The following is a 16189-nucleotide window of genomic DNA, read 5'->3' on the forward strand; positions in this document are numbered from 1 at the left end:
TTGGATTTTGTTCTGTTTCTTTCTACCTAGGTGGTTCAGGATAAAACAGAGTTACTTGGCCATTGTCCCTATCCAACCGGAGCAATGTTTTCAGATTTGGATTATGACATCGAAGAGGATAAACTGTGAGTGTTTCACTTTTCTTTCCAACAAGTACTCACTCCTTCTGCCTAGTGGGGATGGAGCGTTATGGTGGCAGTGAACAGAGCCAAATGTTTTCTGTTGCTCTGTAGTGACTCCATCTACCTTTCTGATTGCAAGCCTTGTTGATAATGTTCTTATCTGGAGACCTTACCTACAGAGTGGTTTACACTGACGAGAGGGGAGTACCAAGGAAGAAATGGAGAATGTGGAATTCTTAGGTCTCTGAAAGGGGGATGGAAAACACCTGACATGAAACCGCTGGAAAAATAGTTAATGGGGGAGGAAAATACAGGCAGTTGTTATTGTGAGACTAGTGCTAAATGCCAGCTGCATCTTATTCCTGCTGCATAATTATTTATATAACTCTCAGACACAGACCTGATAAAATGACTTTGAAAATATTTGTGCATCTTAGGTATGTTTCACAGAATCCAGGGAAGGTGGATGCTTCTTCCACCTCTTCTCCCTTACACTTTCTGCTCCCAATGACAGAAGGAGGTGGCATAGTTTTTCCCCAACATGGCATTTGCTCCCTTGAGCCAGACTATCATTACATGCATAATCATTAATCTCTAGACTTTGCGCACATGAATCTAAATCAGGGGTATCTAACTCATTGGGCTGTGGGGCCAGGTCTGTAGCACAGGGGTGGTCTGTGGGCCAAATCGGGTCTTCAGACTGGCCTGGCATGTCAAATCCAGCATGTAGTGACAGTCTGGTGCAGCCATGCATGCGGCAACCACCACACCCACCCCATGTGCCACATGTAGTGCTGGAACTGGCCCTGTGTACTGAACATAGCCATGGGACTGCAGGCTGAATCCAACCCATGGAGCATATTTTTATGCCATGATCCCCTTCCCCACCAAAATCTAAATCTTATTTGTGCAGGTTCCTGCAATCTAAGCTGGTAAGATAAGCAATAATATGATGTATTCAGATGGAAGGGATGCGATGTGCTTTCATATTCTAGTGTCTCCAGCATCTTACACACAGATGCAGGTATGCTTCTACCTGCCTGTGCTAGTTATTACTTGTATCTCCCTGTTGTTCTAGGGGAATCCCCACTGTTCCTGGGACGGTAACCTTGCAGAAGGACTCTCAGAATCTTATTGGGATCAGCATTGGGGGAGGAGCACAGTACTGCCCCTGTCTCTATATTGTTCAGGTAAGTACTTATGGCAGAGAAATGTTTGTAAAGCAAAGTCAGGTGTGCGAGTTGAGAGTTGAAGGAGTCCTGAAGAACCTTCTTTTTCAGTTTTAGTTAGTGTGTGAAGTATTCTCTCTCTCTCTCTGGTAAATAGGAATGTCTCAGATGGGTAGATAAAACTGTGTAAGGATAAATTTAGGGCTTCTGAATTAGCACATCCTCCCTATAGTATATCTACTGAGTGCTGAGAGCATGTTAAAATGTACAGGGATGGGAGAGAGTAGCACCTTCTGTGTGAGGTTCTCAGCTTTAGGAAACTTTGCCCTAGATGATATACAAAATGAAGATGACAGTCCAAGAAGGAACTGGGTGATTAGTCCATCTCTGCTTCTGTGAGGGTTTATTACAGTTATGGGTTCAGATGCAAGGGGAAATGAAGCTTCCTCATAAACTAAACTAACAAAATCAGAGCAAGAAAATAACTGGCAGGAAAATAATTATTTCTTCTTCGTTACTGTCTTTGTTCATCGCTTCATTCTTCTTCCCCTCTTTACTCATTTGCGTTTTCCTCTACTGTTCTTCCCGTCTCCCAGGTTTTTGATAACACTCCAGCAGCCCTAGATGGAACTGTGGCAGCTGGTGATGAAATCACAGGAGTAAATGGGAAGTCAGTCAAAGGGAAAACCAAAGTGGAGGTGGCCAAAATGATACAGATAGTAAAGGTAAGTGGTAGGAGGGGGCCAGTGGAATAGGTTAGCTCACTGTGTATGTATTTTTGTCCAGCAGTAGAGGTGATGTCCACTGCTCATTTTCAGAATGACACCTCAGGCTTTGCTTTTTCTTCCAGGGGGAAGTGACAATTCACTACAACAAACTGCAAGCCGATCCAAAGCAGGGCAAGTCCTTGGACATTGGTAAGATGCACTGGTTTTGTCCTTTGCTCATAAGGTTGCCATGTTTGGCAGGTTGTGAAGAGGGTAATGGAGAAATCTGAGCTGAAACCAAAATAAAATTTCTTTCATTGCTGCTTCTTAATTCTCATGCTTTTAAAATTAACACTGTCAGGATAAACCATGGGCTAAAAATGTCTTGACGTTATGAAGAATGGTGCATTATTCAAAATGAGAAAAGTTCTAAATGATAACGTGATTCTCATCGTTGTAGCTTGTTTTTCTGTATCATACTCAGTTTAGACAGTGAAATGTGTTGCTTGTTGTTGTTTTGCTTTTTTAATACATACTATCTTTGTGGGTACATTTGGATTTCCAACCGTGCATTGAAAAGTTTCAGTCCCAAAATGCTGTTTCTGGTTTCTCATTTCGGAGACTCACAAGAGCATTCCTTTCCATATTGTACAGCTATGTGTACTCCATTCCCAGTGTCTGACAAAGTAGGCTGTAGCCTACAAAAACTCATCTTCTCAAACAAGTTAGTTTCTCAAGGTGACCCCTCCTACCCTGCCTTCTGTATAGCTATATGGCTCGGGTTATTTTTTTAACAAAACCTAAATAGGGAGTTTGACCTATATAAGTGTCCTCTTTAAATGTGGCCACCTTCATGCCCTTTGGAGAACCTGAACAGGACAAAGAGCAAAGTACATTCCTACTTACCTATTTCTTTAATTCTTGGTTTCCTTCCCCCTTGTTAGTGAAGGTGTTGACAAACCAAAGGGAAGTTAGCTGGGAAATGGATTTCTGAGGAAAAATATGAGCAAAGGCAGGTCTGATTTTTCAAAGTGCTGGATATCCATGTCTTCAGCTGACATTAGTGGGAACTGCAGCTGAACTGTTGGCTCTGAAGACACATAGTTCAGTCATTTATTTCAAAGAGGCTGTAACTGTCTACAGGAATTTAAAGGTTATTACTACCAAAGGGCAGTGGAATTCTTTAGAAAGGGTACAGGAGCTTTTAACTCCTAGTAAATGGAAATTTAGCTGAGCAGTAAAATCTACCTGCCGTACTCTTATATTGTTCTTCTGACTTCTTTGGAATAATAAAATGAATACACTAATCAAGATATGGTCCCAAATCTTGGGAAATAGTTCAGGAGAATCTATTACAGGCCTGCACTGCCTATGCCAAGATCTTCCTCATATGTAATTTCTGTGGCATTCTCTCTCCGTTCACTTCCTCTCTAAGCTCTGCTGAATTAGACTCTGTCTGACCAGTGTGAAATTGGACGCCTGAGAGTTCTGTTCAGCGTGTTCTTTGTGACTGTGAAAACCACACTACTTCTGAGTTGCAAATCTCTCTTGGTTTGTAGTGCTGAAGAAAGTGAAGCACCGGCTGGTGGAGAACATGAGCTCTGGGACAGCAGATGCCCTAGGACTGAGCCGAGCCATCCTTTGCAATGGTAAGTAGTAGGAATAAAAGGCACCTTCCTCTTTGTCCAGTAAATATAATGGGAAAATTCCTGTGATCATGGCTATCACCATTCATGATTGTGTGATGTAAACACATGTATCTTTAGTATGAAGGGAAATGAGAGAGCCCTGAACTTTTTTTCTTGGTGGAGCATTCTGGTTTTACAATTGCTTGACAATAGAATTCCGTCTTCATGGTCCAACTGCAAAGCAGTTTGATTCAACAGCATGTCTGTCCTTTTACAGGGTTAGCATGTACCTGCCAGTTTCCTTTCTCTAACTAGTTTAACTATCAGGCATTTGCTTCAGTTGTGATGTCTTGTCATATATAAAATTGTATCTGTTCTAAAATCTGCAGCACGTCTGCCTGGAAGTGTCCTACAGGCTTAAAAGGTTGGATGCAAGAATACCACCTGAATTGAATGGTTATACTCCTTTATAACAATGTCAGCAGCAGCAAGAAAATGCAGATTTACAGTTCCCTTTGCAGTTCCCCAATGGTATGTGGTTCAGTATGCTTCCTGTCCCTCACTGAGGCAGAATGTGCTGACATGCAGCTATTACATTCCATCTCCGTGAGTGAGAGCTTTGTTACTGAAATTGAGCTGCTCTTGGTGAGAGGGCTCCACTTTTGTGTGGTTTTAGAATCCTCAAGTTACTGTCAGATTGTGGCTGAAGGTTTAGACCTGACTACAAGCGTAGGTGAAACAATCTTTCCAAAGACATGACTTGGCCTTCAACATCTAATAGTCTAGGACAGGGATTTTCAACATTTTTAACAAGTGTACCCCTTCGGTTTCAAAAGATTTAGCTCATGTACCCCTTTATATTTTTTTCCTTGTTTTTAAGGGTGGGGTGCAGATCGAGGCTCCTGTGGTGAGGGAAGGAGTAGGGCTGGAACAGGGGCAGACACTGCATAGGTGAAGGGAGAAAAAATTTGGTGGGGCTGAGCATACATGCAACCCCCAGCAGGTAAGTCTGGGGAGGGAAGGGGCAGGAGGAGGGGCAGGGCCATGGGGGGGGCAGATCAAGGCCCCCTGCAGTGAGGGAGGGAGTGGGACATGGACAGGAGCAGGGGCTGGGGTGAGTGGGGCTCCGTTCACTCCAGCCCCTGCTCCTGGCCTGCTTCCTTCCTCTCTGTTGGGGCCTTGATCTGCTTTCCCTACGCCAGTAGTGAGGGAGGTAGTGGGGCTCGAGCCCTCTACAGTGCAGGAGGGAGTGGGCAGGGGCAAATCATTCACCCCCTGCTGCTGCCACACTCCCTCCTTCACTGTGGGGATTGTCCCATGACTTAGCCCAGCTGGGGCCCTGTTCACATTGAATGGGGTCCCAGCTGGGCCAGGTCATGGGGCAAGCAGATCCTGGCAGCTGGACCAGCAGCCTGGCATGGGGTAGCCAAAGTGGTGGGGGGCACATTCCCCCACCTTTGGTTTCCCTGCTGTGTACGCAGTGGCAGGAGATGCCCACTTGCACCCCTGGACAAGCCACCAGGCTCTGATTGTCCCATGACTTGGACCAGCCAGGGCCCATTCATGGTGAATGGGGCCCCAGCTAGGTCAGGTTGTGAGACAGTCCGTACAGTGTAGGAAGCAGTGGGGCAGGGGCAGGGGGTAAATGATTCACCCCTGCCCCATTCCTTCTTGCACTGTGGGGCGGTCTTGATCTGCAAGCCCAGTCACAAGGCTGGGCCAGGCTACACTCGGGGCAGGCGTACCCCCTACAACCTTTCTAAGTACCTGTAAGGGTACATGTACCACCAGTTGACAACCTTTGGTCTAGGAGCTCACGAGAACCAAATAAATTAACCTCTCTGGCACTGTTGGATCTCTGATGGAAGGGTGCTGTACTGATGTCTGACATATTTATTGTGTACAACCTCGTTTATTCTTAGTATACTGATAGTACATAGCTGTGTCTGGGTATTTTGTGAGGCAGGGAACATTCATTAGTCTTTCTTGTTTGAATTGTGCATTAACAGTCCAGGACAGGTTTGCTTCCAAGTGGCATGCTGCTCGGGCCCCGCTAGCAGGTAGAGGTGCACTGATACATCAGTCCAATATCAGATTGGCACCAATATAAAGAAAATTTACTCTATCAGACAGGCTTTTTTTGCTTGATGTGGTTGATAATGTGGCAGATAAATGCCCCATGCATCTGTGCAGCCACAGCATATCGGCTGATAAACATCCAATTTCCAATATACAGCCCAGCAGCTTGAAGAGCAGTGTCCAGCTGGTAAGTCTGTTGTGGTAGAAGGGGATGAGGGAGGGAATGGGAGTGGGCACAGTGGGTGGAGTGCAGATCAAGGCCCCTGCGGTGAGGGAGGGAGTGGGGCAAGGGCAAGCGCTGCCCAGCCGGGGTGGGGTGGGGCGGGGCGGGGCAGGGCAGAGCACAGGATGGAGCCACAGCTCGTCCAGCAGGTGCAGGGGTATAAAGGGCAGCTCCTGCCGCTGTGCATATCCTGGGAGGACATGGGGGGCATGTGCTCCCAGATCTGTGTGGGGTGGGGTGGGCTGGCGCTGCAGGCTGGGGCTGCATCAGAGTCTTGCCAGTAGGGTTCAGGCCGGGCTGCACTCGGGCCAGGCAGTAGCACTGGGAGAAGGGCTTGGGAGGAGCTACAGTGAATTTTGCAGTGGCTGCAGCCCCCCGAAACCTCCCTCCCAGTGCTGCTGCCGCCCACCCTGAGCAGAACCTGGGCCAGCCCCTGCCGGGAAGAGCCCAACACAGCCCAGGCCCCAACCCACAGTGGCAGCCCACCCCACCCTGTGCAGATCCAGGGGCATGTGCCCCCCCCATGCCCTCCTGGGGTGTGCACAGCAGCAGGAGGTGCCCCCCTGTGGCTCCATTCCATGTCCTGCCCCGGCTGTGCAGCACCTGCCCCAGCCCCTTCCTCACTCCCTCACCACAGGGACCTTGAACTGCACCCCCCCATGCCCTTTTCCTTCTTCTTCCCCTTCCATCACAACAGACTTCAAGCTGCTGGGCTGCATGTCAGAAATTGGATCTATATTAGCTGATATGGCTCCTTAAAAAATCAGCTATCAGTATCGGCCCAAAAAATCTCTATTAGTGCACCTCTCTTAGCAGGGGCTGCAGCAGCAGAGGCCATGAGCTCTGGGGGCTGCATGTACCCTCCTCTCCCCACACTTGCTGTTTTCCTGTCCCCCCACATTGTGCACTAGGACACCCTGACTCACTGGTAGCTTTGTGGCTGTGAACACCCCAGCTGCACTGTGCCACCCAGGCATCCTGGGCTACAGGGTTCACTGGGCAGGAAAGGGAGGCTGGAAGGAGGGGGAGCCCAGAAGGTGGAGCCCCCTACCTGCTGCTGCAACCGGAACAATGAGGGGCACAATGGGCAGTTTAACTCATTATGGGCTGCCAGTTGCACAACCCTTTTCTAGAAATATCCTCTTCCCCACTTTTGACTTCCAATAGGTGCTTAGGTAAACTAATCTAAATTAGGTTTTTCCCATAGGACACTCTCTTTTGCAGTTTGTGACTGCTGTAAATAGATCTGCTCCCATCCCCTGGCATACCTGCTGCATCACTGTCTGCCACATCTACTTAGGGAGCTCATAAAATAGTGTCATTGGGGATCTTTAATCGTAGGCTGGGGCCAGAGGATGCCTGAGATGTGTGAAAATCAGTTACCCAGGCAGTGAATGGCCTGCTTCTTTGAGCCAAGCAGATCCTTATGTCTTCCAAATTTGGGCATCCTAACCCCATACTCTGACACTTTTTCCCTCTAGATGGGTTGGTGAAGAGGTTGGAGGAGCTGGAAAGGACTGCAGAGCTGTACAAAGGTAAACTGTCCTCTTCTGTTAAACATCTGGATTGAGGTGGGTGGAAAGGATGAGATACTGTATCACAGTTGCATTATTTGTGTTCTTTTTTCCTCTCACTACAGGCTTGACAGAACACACCAAGGGTCTTCTTCGAGCTTTCTTTGAACTATCCCAGACACATAGAGGTGAGCAGACTGAAAGAGCTTCAGTCTTCAGCCTTGTTACAGGCTGGATCTTCATCAGAGGTGGGGAATGGAAGACTATTATCATATCAAAAATTATTATCATGTTAAATCTTGGAAACATTAGACTTAGTCCTCATTTGAATGCATGAGCACCACACAAAGAAAAATAGATTCTAAAGATATAAACGAGGAAATGGAACATTTCCTTCTGAACTGGTATTGAGCCAGTTTTCTGTCCTGGTGTTAGAAGGCATTGTGCTTCTAGGCATCACCTTACGAGAGAGGTGAGTGTGGCTCTGAAAACCCATGGTTTTTAAGAGTATTTATACACATACTTTTCTGTCCCACAGTGCACTGGAGATCCACCACTTTGGAGCTGACTCGCTTAATTGAGTCTGCGCCGACTGCAAGCTGAGGTGAAATGCACATCAGTGCACAAAAAATGGCGGCAGTGTCTTCTTGAGCTAAAGCATCTTCAGTGAGTTTTAGTTCATTACACTGCCACCATTTTCTCAGCACTGATGCGCATTTCACCACTTATACAACTGCAAGCAGCACCCGGCACTCTTATAAGCACCCAGCGCTTACATGTGTAAAACTGCCCTAAGGATCCTATGGCACCCTGTGGTAACAGGATTGTTACCCTGCTCCTGGCCATTTGCATCTTATTTTGGGCAGAGGTTGATCATGAATGACGCATGCCCTTGGCAGCTGCAAGGCACAGCGGTGGTGGCAGGAGCAGGGTGGTGGTAGGTAAGAGAGCTCCCGCAGACGCTGCCTGCACTGTTGACAGTTGCGGGGTGGCGAGCCCCAACCAGGGGATCGTTGACCACCCGTAGACACTGCCGGCGGCCAGCAGCAATCGCTGATCATCCACAGGTGCCATCGGCAGTGTGGGCAGCAAGCAGCGACTACCCGCAGGTGGCACCAACAGTGTGCCAACAGGCACAGGTGGCGCCTTTTTCATAGTGGGTGCACTGCCACGCTCAGGGGGTACATGTGCACCCCTATGCATCACCAGTGTTGACCACCCGTAGACACTGCCGGCGGCCAGCAGCAATCGCTGATCATCCACAGGTGCCATCGGCAGTGTGGGCAGCAAGCAGTGACTACCCGCAGGTGGCACCAACAGTGTGCCAACAGGCACAGGTGGCGCCTTTTTCATAGTGGGTGCACTGCCACGCTCAGGGGGTACATGTGCACCCCTATGCATCACCAGTGTTCTTGATGGTAGGCCCCTTATCCATCTGCATTTATTATTTTCTTTACTCAGCATTTGGAGATGTTTTCTCAGTCATTGGCGTACGGGAGCCGCAGCCAGCTGCCAGTGAAGCCTTTGTGAAGTTTGCAGATGCCCATCGCAGCATTGAGAAGTTTGGAATCCGCCTTCTGAAAACCATCAAACCAGTAAAGACCCAAACTGCAAGCTGGGGATGGGCTTTAGCACTGAAGAGGGAGGGAAGGATGGGAGAAGATGCTAGAAATGCAGGATCTGGATCTGGGGGGTGGTTTTAAAAACTGTGGTACAGTACAAGCAATTAAATATGACACTTCAGAAGTGTTCCTTAAAGGAATTGTCTAGCTCAGTGGTGCTTAAGCTTTTGGCAGTGCAGGCTAGATGAGTAGTGTAGGGCTGGTCCGAGGCTCAGGTGTCATGACTGGACTCCAGGGGCCTGGCCCCAGGCCCTGCTGCCTGCCCCCTCCCGGCTGTCATGCACTAGGGGCCTGGCACTGCTCCCCTCCTGCTCCACATCAGGATTGGACCCTGGGGCCTGAACCCCCTGACCCTGTGGTCTGGGATCAAGCACCTGACTGAGTGTACAGGGCCAGGGCTCCCCATGCATCCATGGTTTGGGGGTTGAGCACCCCTGGTCAAGCTACAATACTTTATGTAAGACAATTATCTTAGTTAGTATGAAACCCTTCCCTGTTGTCTGACTGTGGCAGTGCATATTACCCCTTCTTAGTGCCCCTGAACTCAACTGTCACGCGTGCATACACAACCAAGTGTGCCTATTCTTCTCTTCGATGGCCAACACTAGTTGAGTAGGTAAATCTTCAGGGTCCAGTCATTGCCCTTGGCTGAGGCTGTCAAAAAAAAATACTACTTGTACCATCAGTCTAGTGGCTTTAGTGATATGGACACCTGTCCTACCATGAAGGATGCTGAGAATGCCTGGTTCATGGTATACATGCTGTCAGTCTCTTAGTTCTGTTTTAATGCATCTCTTCTTCCTCCTTAGCCCAACTACTATGCCAATTACCTTCATTAACTTGCATGGAGAGGTTTATATTATCTCTGGAATAGGCACTGGTGCAACCACTACTGCAGTTAGTTTTGGTGTCCACAGTTTCAAATGTACTGTATTTACCCAAATCCAAGAAGACTTTGAATTAAAGATGCCCTGTCCAAAATTGCATAACTAAATTCCATACATGGAAAATCATAGATTATATCTTCTGCTGGGTCTTTTCTCCCCCTGCCCTAAACACTGTGTGGTCACTCCCAGCTGTGATTCCCCCTTCCCTGCCAAATGAGCCATTTGGCCTGGGGCAGGCAGCAGCTCAGTTACAGTTTTAGCCCAGAATTGGGGGCCAAAGCCCAAGCTGGGCCATTACCTACCCCAGGGCTATAACTGAAGCTAAGATGAGGCTCTGTGACCATGCCAGTCTTACCTAATGGGCACCCTTTTCCTCGCCTGCCACGGCTTGCTGGTAATTTATAATGTAGGGAGGCTGCCCTCGAGTTTGTGTTTGGACTCGGTCCCTGTGGGTTCTTGGACCCCTTTTTGGGTCCCTCTCAAAATGGATGCCTCACGAGACACCCTCAGCCTTTGGGCTAGATGCGTGGCTCCACAACCACCTCTTTACCATGCCCCAAGCCTTGCTGGTGGTATTTAAATGTTGCGTCTCTGAGGGCCTTTAATATAGCTCGGCCTCCTGTCATCACCCGGGGTCTCTGCGCCCCACACTGGTGCTGGGCTCTGCTCACCCCCTTTGTCACCGCACCCCCTGGTGCTGGGTTCCCCACACTGTAGTGAGCCCCCAATGAGGCCTCCTCCTTACCCAATTGCCTCAGCCTGATCCACTGGCTTATAAACAGCAACCAAAATATGGGCCTTTGAGTCTATAACATAATACAAGCAGTTCAGGATGCAATCTGTTCCTTTAAAACAGTCAAAGCTTCCCCCCAGCACTAAGTGCCTTGTAGGCCAGGGTACCTGGTGAGCTCCTGGAGCCCCATTAGCTCTATATGCAGCATATCAGGCAGCTACAGCATCTCAGGGCAATTCTTCCCTGGAGGCTCCTTCCCTTGGCTGCTGCCAGAGGACTTACTACTGCTGGTCTGAGCCCTGGGGTTTATATGTGCCCAGGGCCCTGCCTTCTTCCTGTCAGCTGACTGGATGCAGGTGCAGGCTAATTCTGCACCTGTATCTGCACCTGCATCCTTGTTAGCCTGCTGCCATAGTAACCTGCCTGTAGGGTTGCTGTCTAGTTCTTAGGGCCCTCTCCCTAGGCAGTTTCTGCTCTTAAAGGAGCAGGCACCTTAGTGCCCTGCGACAGGCTGTAAACTGAAATTATGTAAAATTAGTCATGAAATTAGGCATGCATTTTGAACATTTGGAAGAATGGACCAGGAGTTGTGGTTGATATTCCATCATGGGCAATTTTTAAATCAAGATGGGATTTTTTCCCCCCAAGATTTCAAAAAGTAATTAATTTGGAGGTGTCTTATGGCCATGTTATATAGGAGATCAGAGATCTGTGATCATCACAGATAGTTGTTTGAGGTGTTATTATTTATGAATCATTGTTTTTCCCTAGATGCTGAGTGACTTGAACACGTACCTGAATAAAGCCATTCCTGACACAAGGCTGACGATCAAAAAATACTTGGATGTCAAATTTGAGTACTTGGTGAGTTCTTGCTTTTGACAGCTCTGGAGGAATTGTTTCATAGAATTATAGCATGAGGACACAAACTGGGAGAACCCCTGCATTTCTAACTGGCTGATAACTGGGTGGCAGGCTGCTCTGGTGATGGTGGGAACTTATTTTAAACCTTTGTATTTTGTGTGTTTTAATCCTTTTATAGTCTTACTGCCTGAAAGTGAAAGAAATGGATGATGAGGAGTACAGCTGCATTGTAAGTACCAAAACTACAGCAGGTTGTGTTTTTGTAGCACTCGGTTTTTGTGGTTGCAAACAAGTGTAGACAGACTTGTGTTCACCTGCATCCATGGATATCCCTACACTGTGATGAGCACTTTTAATAAACAAGTGTTCAGACCTGAAGGGGTTCAAGTGCAATTAAAAAAAAACAAAAACTGGAAGCAGTAACTTTTGTGGAACGCTAGTGCCATTGCACCCCTTTGGAACCAACCTTCTCTTCTGTATGTGTAGTCAGGACAGAAGCATACAAACAAGTTGTTATAAGGCAGAGGAGGAATTGGCCTTTTCAACATGTTGATTGCTGTTCAGTAATTGTCCATGTGCATGCTTCTCCCCTGTGGTACAGAAAAGGTAACCCATAGTAATTTTATCCCTCTTTTACTGGGGACCGAGCTGCGTCAGACTAGGTTTTATTTACCGTGCGGTAAGAGTGCCCATGTAGCTTAAGAGAAATTCTTTTGAAATGAGCTTTCCTTAAGAAATGTACTTTTAGAAATATATATTTAAATCAGAAGACTTCCTAAATCCTCACACCGCATAGAAAATTACTCATGGTGTTAGATACAGCTTTTTGAATTTTCAGAGTCCTTAGCTAATCCTGACCATCACCTTTGTAAAGGTAAATGTCTCAAGTTTCCCTATCTGTAAACAAAAGATGTGGCTTGTCCCAGGTCAGTATTAGAGTCTGGAGCTGTGGTTAAAACAAGTCTTGGCTCTGAGTGCTCTTCTCAGATGACTAGACAGTGCTGCCTCTCCGGTAACTAATAAAAGTTGAATAACTGAGCAGCCAATGACAGTATAACATCTTGCTATAGAAGAAGGGAAAATTTCTCAGCAGAATGCTTTTGCTGGGTTTTGGCACACGTAAAAGAGAAGCATATTTCAAAACCATCAGCACAGGAAAGCATGAGTGTCATTAGAGGGCACTGTGCACTTTGCTTGAGATACTCTGATCCTTTCCTCTCAAAAATGCTATGGGATAATCAGTCGTTCCACGTGTTGGGAAGGCAGGAGTCACACTTACTGTTGCAAGTTCATGCATCCCACCTGCATTTTCTCAGTCCCTCAGATGTGGCCCATATGGGACCTGCATGCACATACAGAAGTTAAGCCCTGAGGATTAGTCCTGCTGGTTTCTACATTAATGGGTCCACTGTCCACTACCAAATCCAGTTCAGCATAGCCAACTCGTCTTACTTTGTGTTGTTACTACTTCATAACTGTTGTCATGTAGAAGTCTTTGCAGCCATTTTAACTGTTGGCTCTCCTAAGATTGGGTGCTCAGAGCTCTAGACTCTTAAGTCATTAATCGTCTAGGAGTCCATAATGTTCAGCAATTCATGAATGATTTCACTCCACCCAAAAGGGCTGCTGTGTGATTGGTTTGGTGACTTGGGGTCCATGAGCTTCCATCAGTATAGAAGCTCTGTAGAAGCAGACCCTTCGGTGTGCTGCTCTTTGGGAGTCCCTAAAATAGTGTGGTGGTCTTGGCAGGCACTGGGTGAGCCCCTCTACAGGGTAAGCACTGGAAACTATGAATATCGTCTTATCCTACGCTGTCGCCAGGAGGCACGCACACGTTTTGCCAAAATGAGGAAAGATGTGCTGGAGAAAATTGAGCTGCTGGACCAGAAACATGGTGAGTGTGCCTTTGTCCGCAGTTTATGGGGGTTGGTCTAGGACTGACTCTTTGCTCTTGGGATCTTTCCTCATCTTAGCTGAGCAACCCTTGTTGCCTGCATCTCAGTGACCTTGTCCTCTCTGGTTCTGTGTTCCTCCATGAGCCCTTTTGTTTAGAGCATGAATGCGACTGCAACACAAAATTCTTTGGCTAGTCAGACAGAGGAAGACTTGGTTACAGCCTTTGTATGTGGGTTTGAATGTGAAAGAGGGTGGGGGTGGACACAATGGCAAGTCACTGAACAAATGAGACTGTATTTCTCCTTCCTGCACGATCTGCTATATCCTGCACTGATTTACCTCCCCATCCACTCTACAGTGCAGGACATCGTGTTCCAGCTCCAGCGCTTTGTCTCTACCATGTCCAAATATTACGATGACTGCTATGCTGTGCTCCGGGATGCAGACGTTTTTCCCATCGAGGTGGATCTAGCACGCACCACCCTGAGCTATGGTCAGAAGGATGTCTTCACAGATGGGGCAGAAGAGGAGGAGGAGAATGGTGGAGACGGGGAGGGCAGTAGGAAGGAGGAAGCAAATGGTGAGAAGCTCATCGATGATGCCTGAATAAGCTCATGTGGCAGCTACAACAGACATGACAGAGACTGATAAAATCTATTTTAATGGCAGTTCATCCTTTGTGATTTTATATATAAAGTTCTGCCTGGGATGACTGTGCTTCAGGGGTGGGCAGATGAGTTGATGTGGTCCAGCCTCTGTCTTTCTTCTTCTCTCCCTCTTTGCTGTGTTCCCCCTCCCCTCCCCTCTAATTCCATTGTCAAGTCAGATGTGGAGGGGAGAGGGTTTATAGTCTAGAAACCCTCAAAAAATTCCACTTCCTAGTGTACCGTTCCATTGGCAGAGGGGCTACTACAGAGTGTGCAGGACGCGCTGCTGTCCCTCTGCTACTGCTTGCCTATGTAAGCTAACAAAACAGCAGTGGGAGAGGGATGGGTATGGATAGTTGGAAAATGCCCCCGGTTTGTTCTCACTACTTGTATAAAGGGCAGTCAACCAGATCACTCACCTCATTATTGACCAGTAGGGGCAGAGAGGTTTCCTCTGCCAACACTCCCAACTTTTAATCCTTATTTATTTACTAATTTACTGCCCCCTGAGGGGGATAGTAGAATATTGCCTGCCTTTCCCATTAATTCTATTGACTAGTTTGCCCTGCTGCTTCTGTCCCAGAAGAAACAGACAACCATCATGTGCTGCTTTCTCCAAGGGATTGTGCCATCTTTTCCAGGAAATAGTTAGGAGTTATTCCTGAATGCAGCATCACCCTTCCCAAGGAAAGAGAGGGCCTTGTCGTTCCAGAAGAGAATCCTTTTCACCAGCAGAGAGGCAAATGGCTAGCTTGTAGGGACCAGTGCAGAAAGGCTCGTAGACTTTGAGGTGGAGTCAGGGGATTCTGGTTGGGGCATTCCCTCTCAGTCTTTCTTCTCTTGTATTTGCTTATGGTTGGCTTTAACCAAATGTGCTCCTTCTGGATGCAGTACCTCCTACGTGCACCCTTCCCCATGAGCCTGTGTGAAGGAGTATGTCCAATTTAAAACCAGGGAAGACATACTGTAGCCTTATAGTAGAGGGGGCAAGAGCCTCAGAAAGCTGCACAGAGAGGACAAAGTGAAGATGCGTAAACACAAGAGAGTAAGCAGCCATACTAAGCATAGAGCTTACTGCCACCTGTCGACTCTCCTTGCCCTTCCTTACACAACCATTCTGTTACCCTTACAGCATTGCTTTCAGGTCAGAGAGCTTAGCCAGACCTCATGGCTAATGTCCCTCTCGCCCTGCCTTGAACACAAGGCAAAAGGAAAAAAGAAAAAACTTAAGGTGAGCATGGATCCTATTGGACCCCTCTACTTTTCTCTCTCCTCTTGGGGAATCTCAGTTCCATGAGAGGGCCTTTGGTATTGGCAGCTGGCAATAATACCTGTGGCAGGGTCTTTGAGGGTGATGGGTTTAGCTTCTCCCCAGCCCGCAATGATGGCAGTGAGAGAAGCTATGCAATAGCATTAATTTATGTTGTATATATTTCTCGTTATTTTGTTTATAGAATCTCTTATCTTCTCCATCAGTGTGTGGGAGAAGGCTGTTTAGGGCCAGGCTGCTCTGGAAGACTTGAATGGGTTGTAATGTGTTTACTGATATGTGTAATAAAGAAAACACTATGTTTATTTTTTTTTTCTTTTAAAAATCATTTTAGTGGTTCTGTCACTTCTCATCCCTTTACTGTAGTCCTAAGGTGAGATATAAAGTGTCTGAATTGTCCAGGTAGCTTTTGTCACATGCAAATTGACATAATGGTGATGGCTGCAGTATGAAGCCTGCTTTGCAAATAAGAAGTATGATGTACATAGGGCACTTCTGTGTATACTACTATTCCATGCCCTGCTGTGACTTGACTTAGAGGGCCATCATCCGTCTCATAAAACACAGTGCTCCATGTGTCTCATCCTATGGTACCTTCTCAAGCATGCCACATTAGATGCCACAAGCTTATGCTGATATTGAAGCCCTGCCCCTGAAAGGTTGCCAGCTGTGCCAGACATGCAAAGTAGCTTATAGGAATGTGCAAGACAATTGCAACTGGGAAGACTGAGTGCCACAAACCCACTTGCTGCAGTCATGTTCTACCCATTTTTAGAAACTTGACTGGCAGAAGACATTGGGAAGTCTGCCTTTGGAATGGCATATTGA

The 16189-nt window shown here is 47.2% G+C and overlaps 1 protein-coding gene across 1 annotated transcript in view; it reads left to right on the plus strand.

Annotated features, from left to right (window-relative positions):
- PICK1 (protein interacting with PRKCA 1) overlaps window positions 1-15681 on the plus strand; it is an 18219-nt gene extending 2538 nt beyond the window's left edge. The window contains exons 2-13 of the mRNA XM_019544908.1: window positions 31-125; window positions 1201-1312; window positions 1888-2016; window positions 2142-2208; window positions 3558-3647; window positions 7410-7463; window positions 7568-7630; window positions 8904-9037; window positions 11456-11548; window positions 11727-11777; window positions 13298-13442; window positions 13803-15681. Of these exons, the coding sequence (XP_019400453.1) occupies window positions 85-125; window positions 1201-1312; window positions 1888-2016; window positions 2142-2208; window positions 3558-3647; window positions 7410-7463; window positions 7568-7630; window positions 8904-9037; window positions 11456-11548; window positions 11727-11777; window positions 13298-13442; window positions 13803-14050 (1227 nt within the window). The 5' untranslated portion in view covers window positions 31-84 and the 3' untranslated portion in view covers window positions 14051-15681. The remainder of the gene's footprint in view (window positions 1-30; window positions 126-1200; window positions 1313-1887; window positions 2017-2141; window positions 2209-3557; window positions 3648-7409; window positions 7464-7567; window positions 7631-8903; window positions 9038-11455; window positions 11549-11726; window positions 11778-13297; window positions 13443-13802) is intronic.
- The last annotated feature ends 508 nt before the right edge of the window (window positions 15682-16189 follow it).

Source organism: Crocodylus porosus, unplaced genomic scaffold (genome assembly GCF_001723895.1).
Source record: "Crocodylus porosus isolate Cpor-Errol unplaced genomic scaffold, CroPor_comp1, whole genome shotgun sequence".
Taxonomy (NCBI): Eukaryota; Metazoa; Chordata; order Crocodylia; family Crocodylidae; genus Crocodylus; species Crocodylus porosus.